General features: G+C 42.0%; 2 protein-coding genes across 3 annotated transcripts in view; both read right to left on the bottom strand.

Annotated features, from left to right (window-relative positions):
* Positions 1 to 15,601, bottom strand: part of idh3b (isocitrate dehydrogenase (NAD(+)) 3 non-catalytic subunit beta) — a 26,496-nt gene extending 10,895 nt beyond the window's left edge. For both annotated transcript variants that reach the window (XM_080728499.1, XM_080728498.1), the window contains exons 1-10: positions 15,493 to 15,601; positions 12,890 to 13,063; positions 11,066 to 11,186; positions 8,477 to 8,537; positions 8,209 to 8,341; positions 6,038 to 6,171; positions 5,227 to 5,329; positions 3,104 to 3,250; positions 1,038 to 1,132; positions 367 to 427 (exon numbers count right to left, since the gene is read on the bottom strand). In XM_080728499.1, the coding sequence (XP_080584625.1) occupies positions 367 to 427; positions 1,038 to 1,132; positions 3,104 to 3,250; positions 5,227 to 5,329; positions 6,038 to 6,171; positions 8,209 to 8,341; positions 8,477 to 8,537; positions 11,066 to 11,186; positions 12,890 to 13,063; positions 15,493 to 15,534 (1,071 nt within the window). In that variant the 5' untranslated portion in view covers positions 15,535 to 15,601. The remainder of the gene's footprint in view (positions 1 to 366; positions 428 to 1,037; positions 1,133 to 3,103; positions 3,251 to 5,226; positions 5,330 to 6,037; positions 6,172 to 8,208; positions 8,342 to 8,476; positions 8,538 to 11,065; positions 11,187 to 12,889; positions 13,064 to 15,492) is intronic.
* A 2,652-nt stretch (positions 15,602 to 18,253) lies between these two features.
* On the bottom strand, positions 18,254 to 23,590 carry LOC308286365 (G2/mitotic-specific cyclin-B2-like; the record flags this gene model as incomplete). Its single annotated transcript, XM_080727361.1, has 8 exons — positions 18,254 to 18,364; positions 18,457 to 18,567; positions 19,167 to 19,304; positions 19,752 to 19,988; positions 20,069 to 20,227; positions 20,332 to 20,619; positions 21,381 to 21,737; positions 23,564 to 23,590. 8 exons carry the CDS (start codon positions 23,588 to 23,590, stop codon positions 18,254 to 18,256), a joined length of 1,428 nt encoding a protein of 475 aa, XP_080583487.1.

Raw genomic sequence — 23,590 nt, 5'->3', positions numbered from 1 at the left:
GAAAAGGATGACATGACCCAAAATAGAGAAGCCAGATTGAAAGTGGTTAACTGTGTTAATAGCTGGCTGACACATTGTTGCATTCAACACCAAATCGTCTTACAAAAACCCATTGTGTGCTATCATGCTTACACCCATGTCAAGGTGGATCCTCTGTTAGCCTGAAGGATGTACCAGTGGGAATATGCTGAACTTAACACTAATGCACGCACACGCACGCACGCACACACACACACACACACACACACACACACACACACACACACACACACACACACACACACACACACACACACACACACACACACACACACACACACACACACACACACACACACACACACACACACACACACACACACTCACCTTGCCCTGTTTAATGACCCTCTTGACGGCATCTGATATCATGTGGGAGTGATATTCCAGACTGTGAACAATACAGTGACAGTTGAGACAAGGCCAAAGGTGTCATGTTGTACATACGTATGTCCACATTCACTCAAAGACATCTCTAAAGCCTGGGGGTTTGGACATGCAAGACCCAGGAAAAAAAACTAAAACAAATGTCATGTGGTATTAAAAATATCAAACCTCGGTTCGAAGTGAAGCGGTGAATTTTTATTCTATGTGTTCTAGAGCTTTGAAATCTGTGTTCTAGATCTATACATTCTATCTTCTAGATCTATACTTTCTATGTGCTTTAGTTCTATACTTTTATGAATTCTGAATGAATGACTGATTTTGTCTGGAGGGCCAAATTGTCATGTGAAGCTTGACCAATCCTCAATTAGCCAGTAGCTATGCCCCTCCCCTAAAAGCTTTTGTCCAATGCTAGCTTAGTAACCGGCAGCTTGCCAAGGCTGTTGCCAAGGCAAACCTTGGCAAGCAGGAAGTTATTCTAAGCTAGCATTGGACAAACGCTCTTTGGGAGGGGCATAGCTACTGGCTAATTCTGCATGCACGGGACAGACAAAGCCACACCTTGGAAGCGGCTTTCACCGCTTCAATAAAAGGCAGTGAGTGCAGCCATGACTCACTTGAGGTGGCGCAGCATGTTGGCGGAGCTGAGCAGCATGGCTGTGGGGTTAGCGATGTTCCTGCCCACAGCCTGGGCAAAGGGGTGACGGGCACCCTAACAGAGAACACAGAGGAGACAGGGGTTCAGGTTATTTACTGTTATACTATATACTGTTAGGGTGACGTGCACCCTAACAGAGAACACAGAGGAGACAGGGGTTCAGGTTAAAGGGTGACGTGCACCCTAACAGAGAACACAGAGGAGACAGGGGTTATGTTGCAGCTCTGTGGGTCCTCCTGAGGCCCATTATACAAAATGTCTTCTAAATCCTAATGGTTTTCTGAAAAGACTTGTGTTTGCTGTGGTGCTCAAAACTTTTTAATGTCAACCCCTAGAATTATATGTATCCGACCGCAGACCGCCATCTCAAAATATTGAAAATAGCAGACCTCCAAGCTCACAGTCGGCTATGGGTCGGCTATTTTGCAGGGAGCCAGAGAAAGAAAGATTTGAGTTTCAAATGTTCGCTTTCAACACACACAAAAATAGCCAATCTACAAGCTCACAACGTGCCAAGTTGATGCATTGTGAGTTTGTTCATCTGCTAATCAATTTCATAATTCTTATTATTGAACAACCTTTACGTGTTGTGTTGTTTTCCTTCTACATGGGAGAGCATCCAATCTCGTTCTCAATTGCAGCAATGAAAGACTAGCTTGTCTGAACGGTAAACAAAGCTAGGCGTACCTGGCGTTGGCTGTGTGTGTGGGGGTTTTGGATGGTGTGCATGTTGATGTGCGTTGTGTGTGCATGTTGGTGTGCGTTGTGCAGGTGTGGCTGTGGTAGCAGCTTATTTTAGACATACAGTAAGTACAGTAGTACGCACCATGGCTGTCACTGTAGCAACAGTATCACCGTTGGCTAAGAGATTCATGTGAAATGAAATGAATGGGCACCGGTGTTAAATCTAAACATGGAAAATATTCTAGCACCCCCAGTATATATTATATCTTAGGTAACGGAATTAAAGGAGCTACAACTTTTTCTTGAAAAACGGATGCCAAAATAAATGCCAAAATGATTATTTTATCATTATTTTACGCTTTTTGTGGACATTTCTGAACAGAAACACATATATGAAGCATTTTCTTTTATAAAATATTTTCAAAACGCTATTTTTATTTTAGCATCCGTTTTTCAAGAAAATGTTGACTATAGCTCCTTTAAACTTGGCAAAGATAATAGTGTTTATATTGGGAATGTATTCAGCTTGTACAGTAGCAGACTACAGCATCTAGAAAGCATTATAGTACAGTAGTTACAGTAGTTCAGACTGATTGAATCAAACTGTTACAGCATGTTGTCGTCCCATTTAACCAGAAGTAGCATGAATGAATCTCTTTAATCTTTGGGAAACGGCCAGACTATGAATCCCTATCCGAGTGGATCAGATTTTGATTTTGTCTGTTAAAGATATTATTTGATTAATCAAACTTGTATTTCTTATTGACATAATGTTTGCTGAGATAATTATTTGAGATAATCACAATTATTTGGCATAACATGTCATGATAGCTCTGGGGCCAAGACCAAAATAACATAACATGTCATGATTGACAGCTCTGGGGCCAAGACCAAAATAACAGAAATATTCACGCACAACTAGGGATGGGACGATATGAACATTTCATATCACGATTATCGTTACAAATACGATTTACGATATTATCGGGATAATCAAAATCCATTATCCTGGGGCGGAACATTGGCCAAGCGGAAACCAGGACTACAGGTTAGGTAGTCACCGGGTGAGAAAAATGGGTTGCAAAAAAACGTGGGATAAAAAACATTAAAAAAAAGAAAAAAGAAAAAAGTGAAAAAAGACTGTATTAAGTACACATATTATAAGTACCAGCTCGGCAAATAAAAGGTGAATTGATCCCAGTGCATGACGGAGGACGATATCTATCACGATGAATTAAATCTCCACGATGCGATTATCGCGAGTGTTTTTTATCACGATAAACGATACTATCGCTTATCGTCCCATCCCAACAGCACGGCAGAGCGTGAAGTGAAACTCACCGTCTCAAAGACAGCGTACTCTGCGCTGTAGCTCTCCCCGGGCACCACCCCGGCCCCGCCCACCAGCCCCGCTGCCAGGTTGTCAATGATGTTACCATACAGGTTGGGCATCACCAGCACGTCAAACTGGTACGGGTTCTGTACCAGCTGTGGCACACAGGGAGAGAGAGAGAGAGATGCTTTAATACATTCAAACTGGTACGGGTTCTGTACCAGCTGCAGAGCACAGGGAGAGAGAGAGAGAGAGAGAGAGAGAGAGAGAGAGAGAGAGAGAGAGAGAGAGAGAGAGAGAGAGAGAGATGCTTTAATACATTCAGTCAGTACAACAATGGCATTATAAAAGGGGAAAGATATAACTGCTCCTTCACTTGGAAAGGAGTCAGCTTAGGTGGTTGGGGCATCTAGTACGGATGCCCCCCGAGCGCCTTCCTAGGAAGGTCCTCGATGCACGTCCCACTGGGAGGAGACCCTGTGGCAGACCTAAGACCAGATGGAGGGATTATATCTCCAAACTGGCCTGGGAACGCCTCGGTATACTCCCTGAGGGAGTGGAGGAAGTTACGCAGGATAAGGAAATCTGGAAGTCTCAGTTGGAACTGTTACCCCCGCGACCCGATTGCCGGATAAGCGGTTGAAGATGGATGGATGGATGGATGGATGGATGAAGAAATAACCAAATTGTCTGTTCATAGCTTTGGTCATATATTGATTCAACGTTTTCAGACCAAGGACCCCTTAGCTGAGAGAGATGAAGCAGGGACCCCCACTACATATTGTATGAATGTGTGATGCAGATTTTCATTGATTTCACAGATTCATAGACTTGTTTGACAGCACTGTCATCAGTCTATGTTGGATTTGTTTTTAGTTAACTTGAACTGTCACTCTGTACTTGGTCTGCTTTTTTTTACCTCTACACCATACCTATTTGCCGAAAATAGCCGATCTACAAGCTCTCAACGCCTTGCAGCACGAGACATTGAGAGCTTGTAGATCTGCTATTTTTGGCTAAAGTTCTCCTCAGAATAGGGATGTGAGGGTTCAAGTTGCTAATTTAAAATCATTATCCTATCTCAAAGATTTGGAGGACCCCCTGTAGTAACTCTGAGGACCCCCTAGGGGTCCTGGACCCCCTGTTGAAGACCCCTGTTGTAGATAACCATTTTTCTGCTTTATTTTAGTTTTTTTCCACATTCATTAAAATGTTACAAAACTCTCCAGAATCTCTTTCTACAAAAGACTTTCGAATCAATTCCTAATCAGGTATAATTTAGTGTGTTGGATTACCAAACTAATACCAGTTTCAGGACTGTACTGAAATCCAATGGCTTCCTCAGTAATCAAACAAACGGTATGCTTTAGAAAACGGTTGGCAGTGATGTCAAGATACCATGGGGTGGAATCAATACAAGCAAGATTCAATAAGCCTCATAGGTACAGTGCATAAATACACTCTACAGCAGTGGTTCTCAACCTGTGGGTCGGGAACCCTAGGGGGGTCCCCAAATTATTTTTGGGGGTCCCCAGATGTTAAGCTAAAAGTTAACATTGTTTTCTCACTCAACAGTAAACAAACCAACACAACGTTGAAGTTTATAGAGGGTATCTGCACATTTCTAAAGTGACAGTTTAAGGACTATAAAGGCCTTTTTAGTACCTCTGGTGGTCAAACATTGGTCAAATTGTCAAATATTAGAGGCTGAAATTGTGAAAATAGCAGATCTACATTGGCGTTGTGAGCATGTAGATCTGCTATTTTCACAATGGAATAGATCGAGTCAAACTAAATGTCATGCCAGCTCCTACAATTCCAAGGGCTTGTGCAGCGTTCAAATATGATTATTTTGGGGGTCACAGCCTGAAAAGGTTGAGAACCACTGCTCTATAGTGCCCTTTCATGCAAACAACTAAATGTTAATCTTTAATATGTGTATACAAAAAAACACAACCTATTTTCAATCATTCGGGTCAGTAATGAGATAATGGATGATTGTACATACCTGCATACAGCAGTTATCAATGATGATTGTACAGTACATACCTGCATACAGCAGTTATCAATGATGATTGTACAGTACATACCTGCATACAGCAGTTATCAATGATGATTGTACAGTACATACCTGCATACAGCAGTTATCAATGATGATGTTCTCATATTTAATTTTGGGGTACAGTTGAGCCACCTCAGCACAGCACTGCAGGAAGAGGCCATCAGCAAGCTTCCTAAAGAGAAATGAAACATTAGAATTAGACAGGGGCGTCAACTGGGTATGGCAGGGGTATGCAGCTGCCATACCCTGGGTCCAGGGGGGACAATAAAAGTTACTTTTAAATATAAATCCATGAATGTCTCTTTGTCTATCTGCGCTGGTTATTATGTTGTTAAATTACAGTAAAATAACTACAAATACAAAATGTAACAAAATGGTCACTTTAACTATTCTCCACACATCTTGACAGAATGGTATATTCCCAGGTTCCGCAGGTCAGCTCAGCTGCACAGGTGCAATGCATTATTGTTAATTGTGGCACATTTACTAACATGCCAAGTTTAGCTGCACTTGAACAACCGTTCCGGGCTGCCATATCCAGCCCAAGAAACCATAGAAACCTGTGTTAAAAACAGCCAAAATTATATATATATATTTTTTCAGACATTGTGAAAATAGCCGATCTACATGCTCACAACTGTAGATCTGCTATTTTCACAATATAACCATGTTATACAAAATGTAATGCCTCTTATCCATGAGGACTCCCATCGTTGCCATACCATGGCTTTAGCTGAACTGACGCCACTTGAATTAGATCAGAGAAAATGTAAAGCCCTGGCAGGATTCATGTCATTTCAAACAAATGACACTTAAATTGTTTCCATGAGCATAAATCACGAGACAAGGAGCAAAGTGTTGCTCCACGTGGTGTACTGACATGATGTTGGCCTTGTGGACAGCTGTGACCTTGCTTCGTCCTTTCTTGGTGGCGTAGTCGAAGGCGAACTTGGCGATGCGCCGTGATTTATCTCTGGTGATGATCTTCAGACATTCAACCACGCCCGTCACGCTCTGCAGAGTGAAGTCAGCCCATGTTCATTCTCACAAAGACATTCCTGTTTGTGTAGAGTTAATACTATGGTGCAGGGCTTCTCAAAGTGGGACTTATTATATTGGAATACTTATATAATATTTGGAATTATCAATATCACTTCAGTTTAACCACTCAAGCTAGTAAGGCTGTGCAATATATCGAAAATGTATCGATAGAGTTATCAACATGCGAGGTATACATATCGACGAAGACGGCTTGAAATGAGGTATTGGTGTATGAGTCAAATTAATTAACAGACACACTATGCAATGCATGCACGTAGCACATGCAAAAAAGCAGTCCATCTGTAACCAGGTGTGGTTATTTCAATAAAACCATTGTTGAAAAATGTCAATAAGGCACTTAATTTCTCTATTCTATGTGTACTGTGCAGTGTGCATGTGTGGATATGCTATTCATTATCTGGGTTAGGAAGGCAGTGGACCTAAAGCAGAAAAACAAACATTATAAATAATGCGATTGCTTTTACTAATATCGTGAGTAATATCGATATCGAGGTATTCAACAACGTAATGGAATATCGAAGGTTTTCCTAATATCTCCCAGCCTTACTCTATACTTAGTAAGATGGACCTCCAAACCACCTCGCAAAAAATAGACGATCTACAAGCTTGTAGAATGTTCCCCCCAGAATAGGGATGCTTGGATTCAAGTGGTTAAATGTCAGATTCTCAACAGCACAGACCAAGGCGAACCGGGGACCTTCTATTTCCCAGGCGTCCTCCCCACCCATTCAGCTGTGAGTGTGTGTGTGGTGAAGTAGGTGATCTTGACATTACTACAACATCTCTACTCAACACTTCATCGTTGCTGTAAGTTAGTAAACTGTAATGGAATCTGTAAAACATTAACATTAATTAGCAGCTCAGTGGCCTTGTGGGTAGAGTGTCCGTCCAGAGACTGGGAGGTCAGGGTTTAATTCCCAGGCCAGGTTACCAATAACAATGGGACCCAACGGCTCCTTGCTTTGCCCTCAGCATCAAGGGTTGGATTGGGGTTAAGTCACACACTTAGCAGCGTCTCAAATCCTTAAATTACTGTAGATCCTGTTTCCTACACTTCTTTTCTATTTCCTTTTATGTGTGTCCCGCCCACTGACAATAGAACGCCCCAACAAGGGAGTTGGCCCTATCACCTGTGATGTTGTCATCAGAAACAAAAGGGACATCTCACAGATATAAAGAGCTAGATGCCTCGTTCGCCTCTGCAGTTCATTGGAGCGACGTGCAACAGTTGTAGTCCGGACATCCTGGAAAAACTAAGGGAACACCGTCAGTCAAGTGACTACTGGCCAATCACAGCGCAACTTTTCCGGGACTTATCCAAGGACTACAATTCAATTCAACAGAGCCAGTTCCGATGTTGCGCGGCTCAGCTGTTCTTACAGGCTGCGTACGTAAAGACCCGCCCCCACCTACCTCTGATTGGCCTAGCAACTTCCCTATGTGTGACGCACGTGGAAGCAATGCACACGTGATTCCCTTAGTCCCTCGATGCACATGCATCAGAGTCGAAGGAGGCGTCTACCTTTCTATGTCTATGGGACATCTCCTCTTCTCTATTTCCTCAATGGGAGGGACTAACATACAAGCCAAGGTAAATAAAGAGGTAAAGACATCCACGCCCCTTTCGCTATCTCGTAATTCCAACCGGCAGATTGGTCGCACCATGGGTGTCAAACTGCAGTCGGAAGTCCCAGCAGCTCATGAAGTTCATGATTGAACAAACACTATTTATGAAAAAGTGAGACCTTTATAACATACTCAGCTCAGGAAAATAAAAGAAGGCATGTCACACATTTTATAGCAGTATCTATAGAGCAAAAAGTATGTTTCTAAACGTGCCAAGTATCGCGATACTTCGGAGACAGAAACGATTATTACTAGAATGACAAAGTAGGACGTAGCAATATGCAATGTGGCCCTTTGGAGTGAAGGTGGAAATATAGTGGCCCTCGCCATCATCAAAGTTGCCCACCCCTGATGGCCAGGTACCTCATGCTCCAGGGAGCTGTATTCTCCCTCGGTCTGCTCTCGGATGACGACCATGTCCAGGTTGTTGTGGCGGGTGCTGTAGCCAGGCAGGCTGTTCACATGAACCACGTTGGCAAACAGGTCCAGTTTACGCCTGAGCCAGACAGACAGACAGACAGACAGACAGACAGAGAGGGGGCATCAGGTACAAATACAAAGAAAACTATCAACTCAAAACGCAGTCTTTGGTGCGTACACACACGCACATAATTATTTGTTTCCATATTACCTCAGTCTCATCTCATAGGATGCCAGCTCCCCTTTGAACTCCATTGGGGTGTGAATTTTTCCTGGTTAAACAAAAAGTGCAAAACAAATTAGATGTTATTTGGTGACAAAGCAGTAAGCTTGAATAGTACATTAATCATACGTTGGGAGGACCGTACTGGTGATTTGGCAATGCTTACTCCTCTAACTACGTGCTTTGTTGTATTGACTGCTTGCAAATTCCCAATTATACTTGTCCAGGAAGCCAGTGGTTTCCATTGATTCCGTACAGTATGAATATCAAACTCACTTGAGATCTAATAACGTACGCAATGTGAACTTTAGACGAAGAAAGCAGAGAATGTTGAAGTCGGTTTATCACCTGAAAGTATGAATTCTAAAGAAAAATCCCACAGGGAAATCAAGTTATTCAAAATAAAAATAGCACCAGTGCAAAGCGGTGTGCAAACACGACACACATACATGCATATCTTCTTGTATGAGCCGTTCTGTATTCTCTATTTAAAATAATAATGAGACTAATAACTAGAAATACTGTTCCTACGAAACAGTGTGGGCTCACATGTAACACCATGTATGGGCACAAAGATCTACCCTTTGGCTGCACCTCATTGGCTAAGGGCCCTGCCTTTGTACTGTGGAGGAGAACTTGACTGATAGATAAATAATGAAGATAACATACGAGCCCACAACAATTAAACGATAATAAAATAATAATAATGACATACAATTGGCTATTCGGGCATCTATTACATTACATTTGGTGAGGAAGATTCTTCACTTCCTACTGTACTTCCTAGTAGTGTATGTGAGCTGAGTTCAGCACGGTGCCTGCAGATTTAGTTTGTTACAAGAGCAAAATGAATAAAAACTAATGTTGCTGAAGAGCTTCTTCAGAAGGAGTTTGTGTACAGCTCTCGTCCGGTGCACGCTTAAGAAACATAACAAACAGAACACCATCATCTATTTACTGTGGGCAAGAAAACAAAAGGATTTCAGCTATAAACCCCTTGGTATGTGGCCATACCTGTACATAATACAGTGTAGTGTATGGGCTGCGAATTTGACATCCTTGGTCTAAAATGAAATCCCACATTCCTAACCTGTCTAAATGCAGTGCATATTATGGCTGCTGTTAAATTAGTTGCAAAGGTGAAGTATGCCCTCTTGTGGTCTAAAGGTTAACATGAGCTTCAGAAAAAGGCAACCAAAAACATGACATACTAGTTAAACAAGAGATACTTCCCATTCTATCCAAGTATAAAAAAGTGTACAATTCTCAATATTGTCTGTTATGAATACATAATGTATGTGTACGTCTATGGTGCAAAAAAGGTTGGGGAGTCTTGAGGTATGCATGACTTGTAGTCAATGGGATAAAGATGTTATAATAACAGTATGGTCCATTAAGCATAAAAATATATATAAGCTTCATTAAGTTTGACACAAAATGTTGTAGGGTTTCCTCAGGCGGGTGGCTGGTATCTCCCTTAGAGATAGGGTGAGAAGAGAGACTTGGAGTAGAACCGCTGCTCCTACACTTGGAAAGGAGTCAGCTTAGGTGGTTCGGGCATCGAGCGCCTTCCAAGGAAGGTCCTCGATGCCCGTCTCACTGGGAGGAGACCCGGTGGCAGACCAAAGACCAGATGGAAGGATTATATCTCAAAACTGGCCTGGGAACGCCTCGGTATACTCCCTGAGGGAGTGGAGGAAGTTGCTCAGGATAATGAACTCTGGAAGTCTCAGTTGGAACTGTTACCCCCACGACCTGATTCCGGATAAGAGGTTGAAGATGGATGGATGGATGGCACGATCACAAATCTGCTTCATCGCGTGGGGGTCAAAATGGGGATATCGATCCTACCTATTTTCATATCGTGATTTATGGCAGTGATACAAGATCCGATCACGGGGAGCTGTGGAAGTGTCTAACATATGGTAACGTTTTAACCTGCAGGAAGGGACAACGTGTTTTGTTTTGAGACCTGTGTGGCTGATTAAAGCAGTTACACCTGGCCTGAGTCAAACTAACTGGACTGACTGCACACCCATTGTGCACACTGCATCAGCCCAACACACACTCAGGGAACATTTTAAATAGTTCATAAAGCTGATCTACAAGCTCACAACGTGTCGATGTAGATCGGCTACCTGTATTTGAAGTATTTTAAAATGTTTTTCAAAATAGTAAAAAAAGGCAAAGAGGTTTAGGGATAAGGGGTAAGGCATGGTCGAAAATATGGGAGCGTTTCGCTGTTACTACGTGTCGTGTTTTCGACACCCACCTCTAACCCTTACCCTAAACCTAACCTCCGTGGGGTGAGTCGCTAACTCTCCCGACGATACTTTGTCGAAATGACGGTCGTTCGAAAGAGCGAGATTTCACCCGATAACATAGCTCTACATCTGCTCTGTCCTGTAACAGTTTCTCTGCAGCGATAGTTCTCGCTTTATGTAAAGCGTATGGAAATAAAATCTTCTTACTTTAGAAGCACTTTTGCTTTCGTTCCTAAACAAACCGGGGTGTTTCTCTCCCTAAACTCTACCAATCAACAGATTAAAGCGGTGACATTCTAGTAAGAGAAAGTACCTTTCATGGCCACTCTGTTGGTCTTCATAGAGTCCAGCACTTGGTTCAGTTTCTCCTCACTGGCCATGTTCTGTACCTCACTCAGGTGGAACTCCTCAAACTCCACAGGGACATCACCTGCCTGGGGAACCAATGAAGGGGCAAACATCACAATAGAAGCAAAAGAACGCACGTCAACATGAAATAAGAAACAATATTTAAAGTGAACATGTTGGGAATGGAATTAAAATTCAATGTGGCGACTTCTGTTGTTCATGCTGAATCAATTTGATGTCTAAACACTACATTAAGTCTACTGTCTTGTATTCACTCGTCTAACTAATGCGCACATTATGAAAGCCTGGTTCATAATACTTAAAGCGTTTCTCTGAATAATGAAACCATGCTTTGCCTGATAACCTTTGTTTCACTACACCATTGCATTGACTGTATTATATTTCACATCAACATCAGTCTGCCTCAGTTTTGAGTGCGCTCTTGTTTTTACACCTGAATAAATCCAACTCTCTCTACCATGTGCTCTTCCGTTATCAGGACATGTTCTCCGTTGCCTTCATCTCGCTCTTGGTGTCTTCATTCCTCTGCTGTGCGAGGAGGTTCTCCAGTGCCAAGGCCTTTTTGTCTCGCGTTATTTGGAGCAACTTTTGCGACAACGCCTGTTTTTGTTTCGCTAGCTGGGTGAACATGTGGAACAAAGACAGTTTCTCTTTCCTCAGCTCGATCTTCTCCTCGTCCCATTTCTTTTCCTCCTCCGTCTTCTCCTCCTTGAGGTTTAGAATCACCTTGTAGTCCCTTTTCTTCTCTTCCTGCATGTCTTTGATCTTCTCCTCTTGCAAGTTCTGCCTCTCGTTGAGCTTGTCTTTCATCTCCTTCCATTCGACGAACTTCTGGTTAATTTCCTCCATTTCCTTAAACAGGGCCGTCTCTTCTCTCTTCAGGGAGGCTGACATGTGAGGGTCCCCTGCATCTTCAGCCAGAGCTTCATTCTGTGCTTCAGGTAACGGAGGAGGACTGCTCATGTTCTCGTCTCCTTTACTCTTTACTTTGGAAAACAAACGCTTCATCCTACACAGTAAACTGTCTGTTTTTGAATCTGCGGATATTCCGGACATTATTAAAAATCTACTTTTATCCCCTTAAACATTAACCTACTGCTAAACAAGTATACCAATGGCTACGTTAACGACTGACATGTTTATTTATATAACCCTAACCCAAACTCACATTTGAGTGCTGATTGGAGAGAGTATTGATGATGACATGGTTGCTATGGAAGCAGAGCATTGGGTGCAGATGGATTGCGTAGTCTAGATTAGATCAGAACAGCTTTTGTCTGTGTGTGTGTCCCATATGTCTTTGTGTCGCCATGTATTTATGTTTCTCCAATTTTTGTGCCAATTAGCTGAATGGTTAGGGAGCCCGCCTGGGGAACCAGAGCCCCTGGTTGTCCCAGGTTCCATTCCAGGCCAGGGTAGCAATGTGGATGTGTGTCCCTGAGCAAGACTCTTAACCCCTAATTGCTCACGCGCTCCTTGTGGGCAGCGAATCAGCTGGGTTGGGCTGAAAATGCTTAATTTCCCTTGCGGGACGAAATAGGTATTTATTATTCTTAAATTATTGCTCTCTTGTTTATCTCAGCCGTTGCAACTATAGCTGTTCCCCATAAACTCTGTAACAAATCCAACCATGTCAGCAAACAAGTACACCTTGAGTGGACATCTGAATGGTTTACCACTGGTGTTCATGTTGTGCAATCTTCGTAGAAGAGAGACAAGGTCTTGATGATGTACAGCACACGTACGGCTCCATTACAGTAAGAAATACCTTGAATACTTCCTTGACAGCCGTCATCAGCTCAGGGCCCACTCCGTCCCCTGGCACCATGGTGACTTTGAAGGTGGTGTCAGCGCGGGCCGGGGGAGCCTCCGGGGACCACATACCGGCCGACACACTGAGCGACCTGGTGGTCAGCTGCTGCCTGGCGGGACCACCGAGGCCCTGAAGAGACCAGAGAGAGCACACAATGAGAGGTGAAACACACGGCTACCTATTAGATATAAAGGACCACCGAGGCCCTGAAGAGACCAGAGAGAGCACACAATGAGAGGTGAAACACACGGCTACCTATTAGATATAAAGGACCACCGAGGCCCTGAAGAGACCATAGAGAGCACACAATGAGAGGTGAAACACACAGGACCCCCAAGGCCCTGAGGAGACCACAGAGAGCACACAATGAGAGAGGTGAAACACACGGCTATCTATTAGAGCAGGGGTCTTCAACGTTTTCAAGCCAAGGACCCCTTAGTTGAGAGAGAGATGAAGCAGGGACCCCCACAACCTTTTCATAGATTCCATATAGTTTAATCATTTGACGGCACAATCATCAGTGTATTTTGGATTCATGTCAATTTGTGTTTTCAGATATTTAACCACTTGAACCGTCAATACTTCATAAACTTGACCTTTCACTCTGTACTTAGTCTGCTCTTTTTCCCCTTCAACACCAAACCTCCTTCGCCTCGCAGTGCGAGGCGTTGTGAGCTTGTAGATCTGCTATTTTTGGCTTAAGTTCTCAGAATGTGGTTCAAGTTCATATAAAAAAGAGAAAAAAAGTTTCTATCACACAAAGATTTGGAGGACCCCCTGTAGTAACTCTGAGGACCCCCTAGGGGTCCCGGACCCCCTGTTGAAGACCCCTGTATTAGAAATAAAGGACCAAACAAGGTAGTTCGTAGAGGGTTGGGTATTTCCGCAAATGCATTTAGAGGGGCCTAAAATAAGCCTTAAGTCCCTATTGTAGGCCTCTCTACCTAAACTAGACCAGGTCACCTGGACGTGCCAGACCCGCAATGAAAACTAGTATGGCACTGAACTAACACATGAACACACAGGATTTTATAGTCTCAGCAACAAAGCGTAGTGAGCTTGTAGATCGGCTGTTTTCACTAGTATGGCACTGAACTAACACATGAACACACAGGATTGTATAGGCTGAGCAGCTGGAAATGTTTGTGAGCTTGGAGATGGGCTGAGGAATTTATAGTGTCAGCAGCTCGTCAGCCAACTCAACTGGTCCTGTACAGGTGACGGCACTCAAGGCAATCAGCCCAGCAAGGGAAGGGAGGGGCAGATGAGCAGTCACACTGAGGAAAAGAGGGACAGGCAGAGGAGGAAAAGAGGGACCGACCGACAGACCGACCGACAAAGCCTTATGTAGGCCGACCCCCTGGGTCTGGCAAACATACTGTAGATGTGATGACTTAACAAATATGTAATCTTGGTTTACATTAAACGTGAGCATTGACAATGCTACTTTCAAAAGGCAAGAGTATCTGTTGAATTGTTATAATTCAGTGGCACAATGAATTATAACCCAGTAGTGCCCACTCTCCTGGTAACCAGACGAGTGGGCACCTGAGCAGTCTGGGCACTTGAACGAATATTAAATTGCTCTGGAAAATGGTATGACATAAGGTCAAGTATACAAGATTTGAATGCTTGAACATTTGATATTTAAAAGGCATGTCATTTATTTCAACACTTGTTACTAATTCCTAAAAAAAACCTGTGGATAGCCAGCCAGTTATTATGGCATAAACAATAGGTAGCCTATAAGGTTAAATGTAGGTGTGCTTGATGTATGTGCAAATCATGTATGCCTACTTTACATTATTTGAGACCATTTTCTAAATCTTCCTTTACTTCATCTAGGGAATCTAGCCTACTCTTATTGTGTACATTTATTGGTTATGGTTTATTTGTGTCAAATACATTTTAAGATCAAATCTCGGTGTAGCTTGCTGAGAAAAACAATCTTAAAGCCACCAGTTCTTTGACACAATAGAATCGCAATTTTTATATGAGATACTTTAATGGTTTCCTGTGGAAATAAGCTTAGTATTTTCTAGGATCTCCTTTTAGTAGACCTTGTACCAGTGAACTGTACTATCATGAAACTGTACCTTTTCCTATGCAAACTTCTAATAAAGTCTTCAATCAATCAATCAATGACTAATGATTTGACTGACTAAACTGATTGATTGATGACTTCATTAGAAGTTTGCATAGGAAAAGGTAGTTTCATGACAGTACAGTTCACTGGTACAAGGTCAACTAAAAGGAGATCCTAGTAAGCTTTTCGGCTTATTTACACAGGAAACCTTGGCTTTATGTATTTCATATATAAACTAAAAAGAATTATAAATGAGTCACAGCATCAACGTGCTCCTGAGCTCATCATGGGATGATAGGAGGAAACGATCTATCATTAGGCTTATCCGTAGCCTCATGTCCTTTGACACTGACAGTAACATCACACAATCACACAACAGTCTGGAGTTCAGGTTCAGGGAGACATTATTCATCCCCCACAATCCGTACATTATTTATAAAAACAGATGTTTCAGCTCATAAACTCTACTCACCTTGACCAATGTTACTAAGCTCCCTCTCAAGGCGGCCGCCATGGTTGTTGTATTACTGTACTGTACTGTGGTACTGTCAGTCAACTAGCTAACCTTCTAGCTGGCGAACAGGTGCGTGAAGTGAGCTGCATTAGCGTTTCCGGCCTGGGATCGGCTGCAATAAGCCAAGCTCCAGCCTTCAAAATAAAAGTCAACTAAATAATGTTTATTTAAAGCTATACTGTGTAAGTTGCTCAACTAGTGGTCAGTAGCGGTATTGCTTTTTTCGGCCGTTTTTCGGCCGGAGTCGTCGCGGACCACCACCGCGGACCACCATAGCGGCGCCGCAAACCACCGCGACCGGTAGAACGCATGGTAGAACGTAATTTTCTGGCCAGGATTTGTGGATTAAGAGGTTAAAATCCTTCACCATGGTAAACACTGTAGCCAAGCGGAGGCGCTTCCTGGAGACCAGAGCAGATAAGCTGTGATTGGCCGGTAGTGTACCATGTGTGCATGATCGGAGATGTGATTGGGCAACGTATACACAACGTATACAGATGATGCAGATTACGTCATTTTGGCGCGAAATCCCACCCCTGTCACTGCTAAGAAGAAAACATATAAAGAGAAGGCTTCAGAAGCTGAAAATAACGGAGTGGGTGTTCTAAAACTTTAGCGATTTAACAGTTAGGACAATTTTAAGATTTGTTTTATAAAAAAAGTTACATGGTACAACTTTAACACAAATGTATTTAAAAAATACGTGTATGATGTATGTCTCTATACTAGTGTACTTCTAATTGTCCTAACACATTTTTCCAAAAAAATATATAAATGGATATGCAGTTCACTGGAGTGTGCACTCCAGTGAACTGCATATCCATTTATATATATTTTTTAATGTTATTAAAAAAAAAATTACACAGAAACACAATTAGCATTCTGTATGTTCATTTAAATGCTAAATCTATATTTTGAATGTGCATATCATGGTTACTCGTTTAACATTTTTCAATTGCCTCAGGGGTACTCTTATTCTGAAGAGATCGGCACCGGAAGTCTTATTGCAGCTAACGCATGCAGCTCACTTCACATACCTGGCGAACATGCAGAGATTATTGTTTCTTCTTTGCTGTAGTAGTAGTGTCAGCAACAATACGTTAGCGCCGCCAAGTGGCCATACTGGTCCAGACACATAGATACCACACAGGCCAGGGGTGGGCAACTTTGATGATGGAGAGGCCCAGGGAGGGCCACTATATTTTCACACTCACTCCAGAGAGACACATTGCATATACAGTCACAAAAATAGCAAAAATAGACGATCTACAAGCTCAAAACTTGTAGAGCTTGTAGATAGGGCTGTCACGATATGACATTTTACATGACGATTAATTGTCACTCAAATAATTGGCGATTAACGATTTAATTGTGTTTTTGTCGTTGATAATTACATTTCTGTTTGGCTTTTAGGCTTTGAAGTTGCACATGGCAGATATGACACATAACCTAAATATACAAAGAAATTACTGACATATTTGACAACTTACTACTTAAAAAATAACTTTGATAGTGGAAATAGCCGATCTACAAGCTCACAACGCGTCGCATGACGCGTTGTGAGCTTGTAGATCTGCTATTTCCACAATTTTTGACCTTTTTTTAAATATATGAACATTTTTCAACATGGAAACGATTATGACGATTATGAAAAATAATCACGATTATGTCAAAAAATCACGATTAGACGATTATGTAATAATTGTGACAGCCCTACTTGTAGATCGTCTATTTTTGATATATTTGAATTGGAATGCTGAATTCTTTCTAGCGAATTGGAATCCTGAAAAGTAAAGATTTTATTTAATTTCAAATGCGTTTATATGTTCTTATGTTAACATGAACTTAAATACAACTACATTGGACATAAAAAAAAAGTCATTAGGCCTACGTCATTAAGCTACTAATATATAGACTGAAGTAATTAAAGTGGGTCATGTTTGCAGGTTTGGTATTGTAACAGCTGAAATCAATACTATATCAGTATTCTGATATTAACCTCCAGGCCGCATTAAGTGAAGGTGGGGGCCGCCAGTTGCCCATGTATGACATAGGCTCTGATGCCTTACAGCATATGTTGCGGTTGCGGGTTCGAGTCTCGAATCCGATCCTGACAACCTTTGCTGTGTGTCACTCCCCATCTCTCTCCCCATTTCCGGTCAGTCTACTGTCCTATCAATAAAGGCTTAAAAGCCCAAAAAGAGGATTTTCAGTTTTCAATCTCATCTGTTTTTCTTTATTTTTTCCCCCCTTTTTTTCATCATCGATGTGGATTCCAAGCCTATAAAAACTACAGCCTTTCTCTTGTGACATAATAAAACAACACCACACTGCTAGGAAATAAGCCATTTTAGTGTTCTGTAGTGATCTTCACCAAAGCATACAAGCACACAAGTCACCTTAAGACACCAGAAACCTATTTTAGTAACAAACAAAAGAAGAAAAACTAAAATGCATTGTCATTTCATCTCAGACACACCAATACTTCACAAAACACATGCCCTCTAAGGCACCTATAGCTCAGTTTCTGTCATACAATTCACTGTTAGACCTCTGTAAACAACATGTCTTTGAAGCATGTAGTTATATGACAATTTCCCATTTCTTTACACAGTCCTTGTGTAAAGAAATAACCAAATGAAATGGTAAGGAACTTATCAATACAGGATCTGATCAGTATAAAGTGCAAGTACGGTAATATCAGTATGCATGTTTGTCTTCAGGGATTGTGGAGCAGGGAATCAGCCAGGCTCTTCACAGTAGGAGACTGCAGTTCAGTTAAGAGGGCTATTTTCATCAGCTTTCTCCCAGAGTACTTTCTCTTGACAGCCTGGAGAGTGGAACATCTGCATTAGTATTCATCTATTTAAATATCTCCATCTTACTCTATTAACTACCAAATGCCTTTGTTTGACAACTCACCTGGAACTTTGTTTTCCCCTCGTTGACAACAACCACATTCCAAGCGATGTGCTGCATGATTGGCATTAGGTGGGCCTCATCATAGGTGGTGTAGTACTGCTCTGTAGGAGCCTGCAACACATGAAGCAAAAACAACTAGAACTGAATGACCAAATGTCAAACTAACCATCTGTACTAATAAGCTAATATATCCCCCATTATTACACGGCTTGGTTGAATGCTTGATTTTTATTGGTCAATCGCTGAAATCGGCGGTGTGTTATTTCTTGATAATGACCGCTCCGCTCTATAACAGAGCGATGTCTAATCAAAGGTTCAGAGCCCTTGGCTGCACTGCGAGAATGTTATGCTGTATCCAACATGACACTTGTAAATGACAATGTGTGTTTGTGTACAAGGCTGTCATGGCTCAAATGGCTCTTACAAATGTTTTTGAAAACATTTGAAGCGAGAAATAAACGATGCAGTAACCAGATATGGATTCTATTTGATCAACACTTCCTTTTCTTTTGAGGTGATGTTGCTTGGCGGATGCCCAGTGGAATACTTTCACTACTGTAACCAAGAACATATTTTGTTTCGTTTTTACTTTTGGGGTCAATTTATTGACCGTGTAATAAGCTGGATAATGTCTGGGTCAGCGGTCATTATCGAGAAATAATGCAGATAATGTTGATAATGACTACAGTGCTGACCCAGACGTTACTCACCCATGGCAGGCCACCCAGCAGCTGGGAGAGGCACAGGGAGGCAGCAGCGACCTCAGAGGGCCGGTAGTGAACCATGTTGTAGTCAAGGAGTGTCAACTCCATCAGATACTTGGCCAGCGTGTGTCTCTCCGCAGTACACTAGAACAAACAAACAAACAAACAGCACTATTGAAAAATCTGCTTGCATGCATATAAAAAGCCAAACACTCTGCAGCATCCTTTATTTTAACCACCATGTGACCAGTCACCAGTCCACCTATGGTCACTGTAGGCTGTGTTAACACTGTCAGCCCTAATCTGATTATTGTCCTATCCAGAATCCAGATTGGAAATGTGTTTAATCAATTCTGTACATTATAAAACCTCATGGAATCCAAAATTTCTGTCACATCGTGACGACATGCTCTGAGCTTGTACATCTGCTATTTTTGGTGGTCTGAATACATACACAAATCCAGTCTATTCACTTGCAAGTGTGGAGAGACCGAGTCATTCCTAAAGATCAGATTTGAGAAACAAATCAGATTTCGCCTGCAGTGCGAACAAAGCCGTAGTGCAGAGGGTTATCTTATCACAGAGACTCACGCTTGCAGCCTTGGAAGCTCTTCTGAGGAAGTGTAAAGGCAGCGGGCTCCCCAGCTCAAAGTTGAGGCACCTCAGCATCACCCGCTCCATCTGTCTGATCTGAGCCGTTGTGAAGGTGTTGTCTGTGATGTAGGCAAAGTCCTGGACCTCTGGGGCGTACATCTCCTCGTACTTTGAGGCCAGCAGCATGGCAGTAACACCCACCAGCTGGAGCTTCTTTCGTGAAACTGGCCGAACCTGGAATACATCACAAATCATTCAAATAAGAAACCACAGGAGCAGATGAAATGGCAAACAAATTTGTGAGTTGGCCTTACTTGCAGAAAACGGTCCAAGATGGCAACTGTCAGATACAGTGTCTCCTGCAGCAGCTGGAATCTGAAATGAACCTGGATCAGCCAGTCGATCAGGAGAGCTCGCATGCTTGGTGTTATGTTGTAGCCCTTCATATATCCGGGTCGCACAGCCTGCTGTACCTGTACAAACAATTATTATTTTATTTTGTTACACTGCTGCTACAAGATGCCATGTCACTGACACATCATATAGTAAAAATAACCACATCTCTGGCATCACATACCTCTAGATACATTAGATATGCATAAATGTCTGTCACATATTCAGAACATAGCTGGAGCATGTCTGAATCCCCTGCATCAATGTCTTCCACTGTGAGGAGCATGTCAGAGAAGGCCTGGCACAACTCCTCTTCCTCCGTCATGGAAACATCAGCGGGTTCTTCTGGAACAGTGGAGGGAGACACTTGAGGAGGGCCCTCAACTCTGACCAGCTGTGATGGCTTAACAATGGCTACTTTGGGTTTCTGCTTCAGTGTTGTCTTGGTTGAAGGTTTGGCTGAGCCACTCCTCTAAGAAGGAGAAAAGGCAAAACAGAGTTAAACACGTTTCTTTTCTTCAGGGTTAAACCGTAAGTAATTTGTATCCAGGGTTCCCACACATTTTTACCAATTAATTTCCAAAACCTTTCCAAAACTTTTCCAGAATATTGACCCAATTTCCAGGACTATATAACAATAATTCAGCTCAATAACGAGTCGCTTACTCCTATGTGCAATGCCCATAGACAGGTATGCCAGTGGTTCTCAAGTTCTCAACCTTTTCAGACCGTGACCCCCGAAATAATCATATTTGAACTGGGGACCCCGGCACCCTGACGAGCACTAATTACAGTTGAGGAATTTTGTATAACACAGTTTTATTGTGAAAATAGCCGATCTACATGCTCACAACGCGGCGTTGTGAGATCTGCTATTTTCACAATTTCTGCCTCTAATATTTGACAATTTGACCAATGTTTAATTTGTCATTTCAGAGGTATTAACAAAATCAATAACCAAAGACAATGCATAGCTATTTCTTCCAGGACTTTCCAGGACCCTTGATCAATTCCAAAACTTTTCCAGTACTGGAAAAATATTGTTCTAATTTCAAAATATTTCCAGGAATTTCATGACCGTGGGAACCCTGTGTATCTTGTATATTGTTTAAATAACTGGTTCTGAACATGGGATCCAGGGACCACAAGGGTCCCAAGTGGACCCCTACGGGTATGTCAATCTGAGAATGTACATGTGATGCTAGACCCGAGTGTGGACTGGCCAAAACTAACTTGGGACTCCTGGATCTGTGCTCTCCTCTCCCTCCTATCTGACACCAGGAGCTCTGCAGGGTTGTAAGCTCTGCTGTCGTAGGTGCTGCTCCTCTTTCTTCTGCTAGCTGCACCTTGGTTTGGCTCCCACATTGTCAGTTTGCTCGCTAGCGGTTTGGGGTGCCTGACACAGTGCCCTGCCTGCAACATCCTTCTGTCCCTGAGCATGTCTGTGAGCCTCGGGAGAACTGTGGAGCAGTCCATGTCTCTGTGGACCGGTAACTGTACCATCCATGGCACAGGAAGAGTCATCTGTAGCATAGACATCATGAAGTAGAAATCATCCTCCTGGGCCTTGTCCTGTTGTACTCCGTCGTACTGAAAGTGTGCAAATGGAAACACATGGACCCTTACATTAGAGCAGTGTTTCTCAACCTTTTTTCTGCATGGGCCCCAAGAATCCATGGGCACACCAACATAATACGGGGTGTAAATATCGTCACTGTCGGGAAGAAACCTTGTATCTCCAAGTTTCAAATTTGTACGTAAGTTTCAAATTTGTAAGTAAAGCCCTGCTTCATCATACAAGGCTGTCGCACAACAGTAGTGAAAACAGCAGATCTACAAGCACACAACGCCTCGCACCGCGAGGCGTTGTGTGCTTGTAGATCGGCTGTTTAAATCATCGGATCGGCTGTTTAAATCATTTTTAAAATGATAAATACAATACTGGCTTTCAAGCAGTTTCAAGGGGCACACTTGACCTTTCTCAGGGGCACACCAAAGGTCCCCAGGCACAGTGTTTGAGAAACACTGCATTAGAGGTCTATAACTCTTGAGTGTGTACAAATGGAACCAAAATGTACTAATAAGGGTCTATTTGGTTCCATTTGTTATTTGATTAAATGAACACTAAGGATTTTGCAGAGTAGACTGTTGTATCAGAGATTTTGTTTTTTTAAGTATCAAACTGGGGGTCCTTGAAATTGTAAAGTTTGAGAATAAGTGTTTTAAATATTACCTTGGTATCAGTCACATTGTTGCCAAAGTTGGAAAGCTCTCTGAGTGCATCTCTCTTTGGAACACTGACGTTTGCCTTCCTTGTGTGTGAATGGTTTTCCACGTTCATCATCTGTTCAAACAGAAAGAAATAAACGGTTAAACAACTGCTAGTTAAAAAGTAGACTTGTATCAAGACTATCATAGATGTATTTTATCAAGTCTGACTTTTGCTATCTAGTCTTGATCTGTGGCTACTCGTTAAAAAGCAAACGCATACAATATTCAAAATGCACATTAACAAACTAACAACCAACAAAGCCATTGAACAGCAAAGCAAACATGAAACCAACTGCAACCGGACTGGATACAACAACGCAAAATAAGCCACAAACAAACATGACAAAACAAAAGACTCAAGCCTCGATGCATGTCGCTTGGCGACCAGTGACAGGCAGCACCATACAATGTTTAGCCAGCATTCAAACTGACAGGGTTGGAAAAAGTACTCGCATATTTTACTTAAGTATCAATACTGCAACATAGAAATACAAGTAAAAGTCCGGAATTCAAAATGTACTTGAGTAAAAGTATGAAAGGGTTGGCATCAAAATGTACTTATAGTACCAAAAGTAAAAGTAGATCTGAAAATAGTAGAACTACAAGCTCACAATGTGTCACTGGCTATTTTCAAACAGCCTATAGGTAGGTCTATATAAAATAGGGCTAAAGATGCACTTGGTTAATGTATTGATTGATTGAAGAGTTTATTAGCAGTTTGCAATAGAACATTTTACGGTTTCATGACAGTAAAAATCACTGGTACAAGGTCAACTAAAAGGAGATCCTAGAAAGCCTTACGGCTTATTTACACAGGAACCACGTACACTTTATGTATCTCTTATAGCACTGAAAGACAGATGGATAGAACATTGTACTTTATCTAGGATAACATCAATTTCAAAAGCAGAAAAAGCACAACATCAATTACAAATGTATTTATGTAGGCCTATGTATGTATGTATGTATGTATGTTTAATTATAGTATATATATCTGCAATGTAACCAGTAGTTTTAAAATAATTGTAGTGGAGTAAAAGTACAAAACATTTGGATCAGAGAGTAGAAGAAAAAGTATTGGAAATGTGAAATAATCAAGTAAAGTACAAATATCTCAAAATTGAAATTTTTACTAGTTTACTCACTGCAGTGCTGAATTCCATGGAGGACAT

Source organism: Nannobrachium achirus, assembly GCF_963921795.1.
Source record: "Nannobrachium achirus genome assembly, chromosome: 6".
Classification (NCBI taxonomy): domain Eukaryota; kingdom Metazoa; phylum Chordata; class Actinopteri; order Myctophiformes; family Myctophidae; genus Nannobrachium; species Nannobrachium achirus.
The sequence above is the reverse complement of the archived record's forward strand: the minus strand, read 5'-3'. Positions and strand labels throughout refer to the sequence as shown.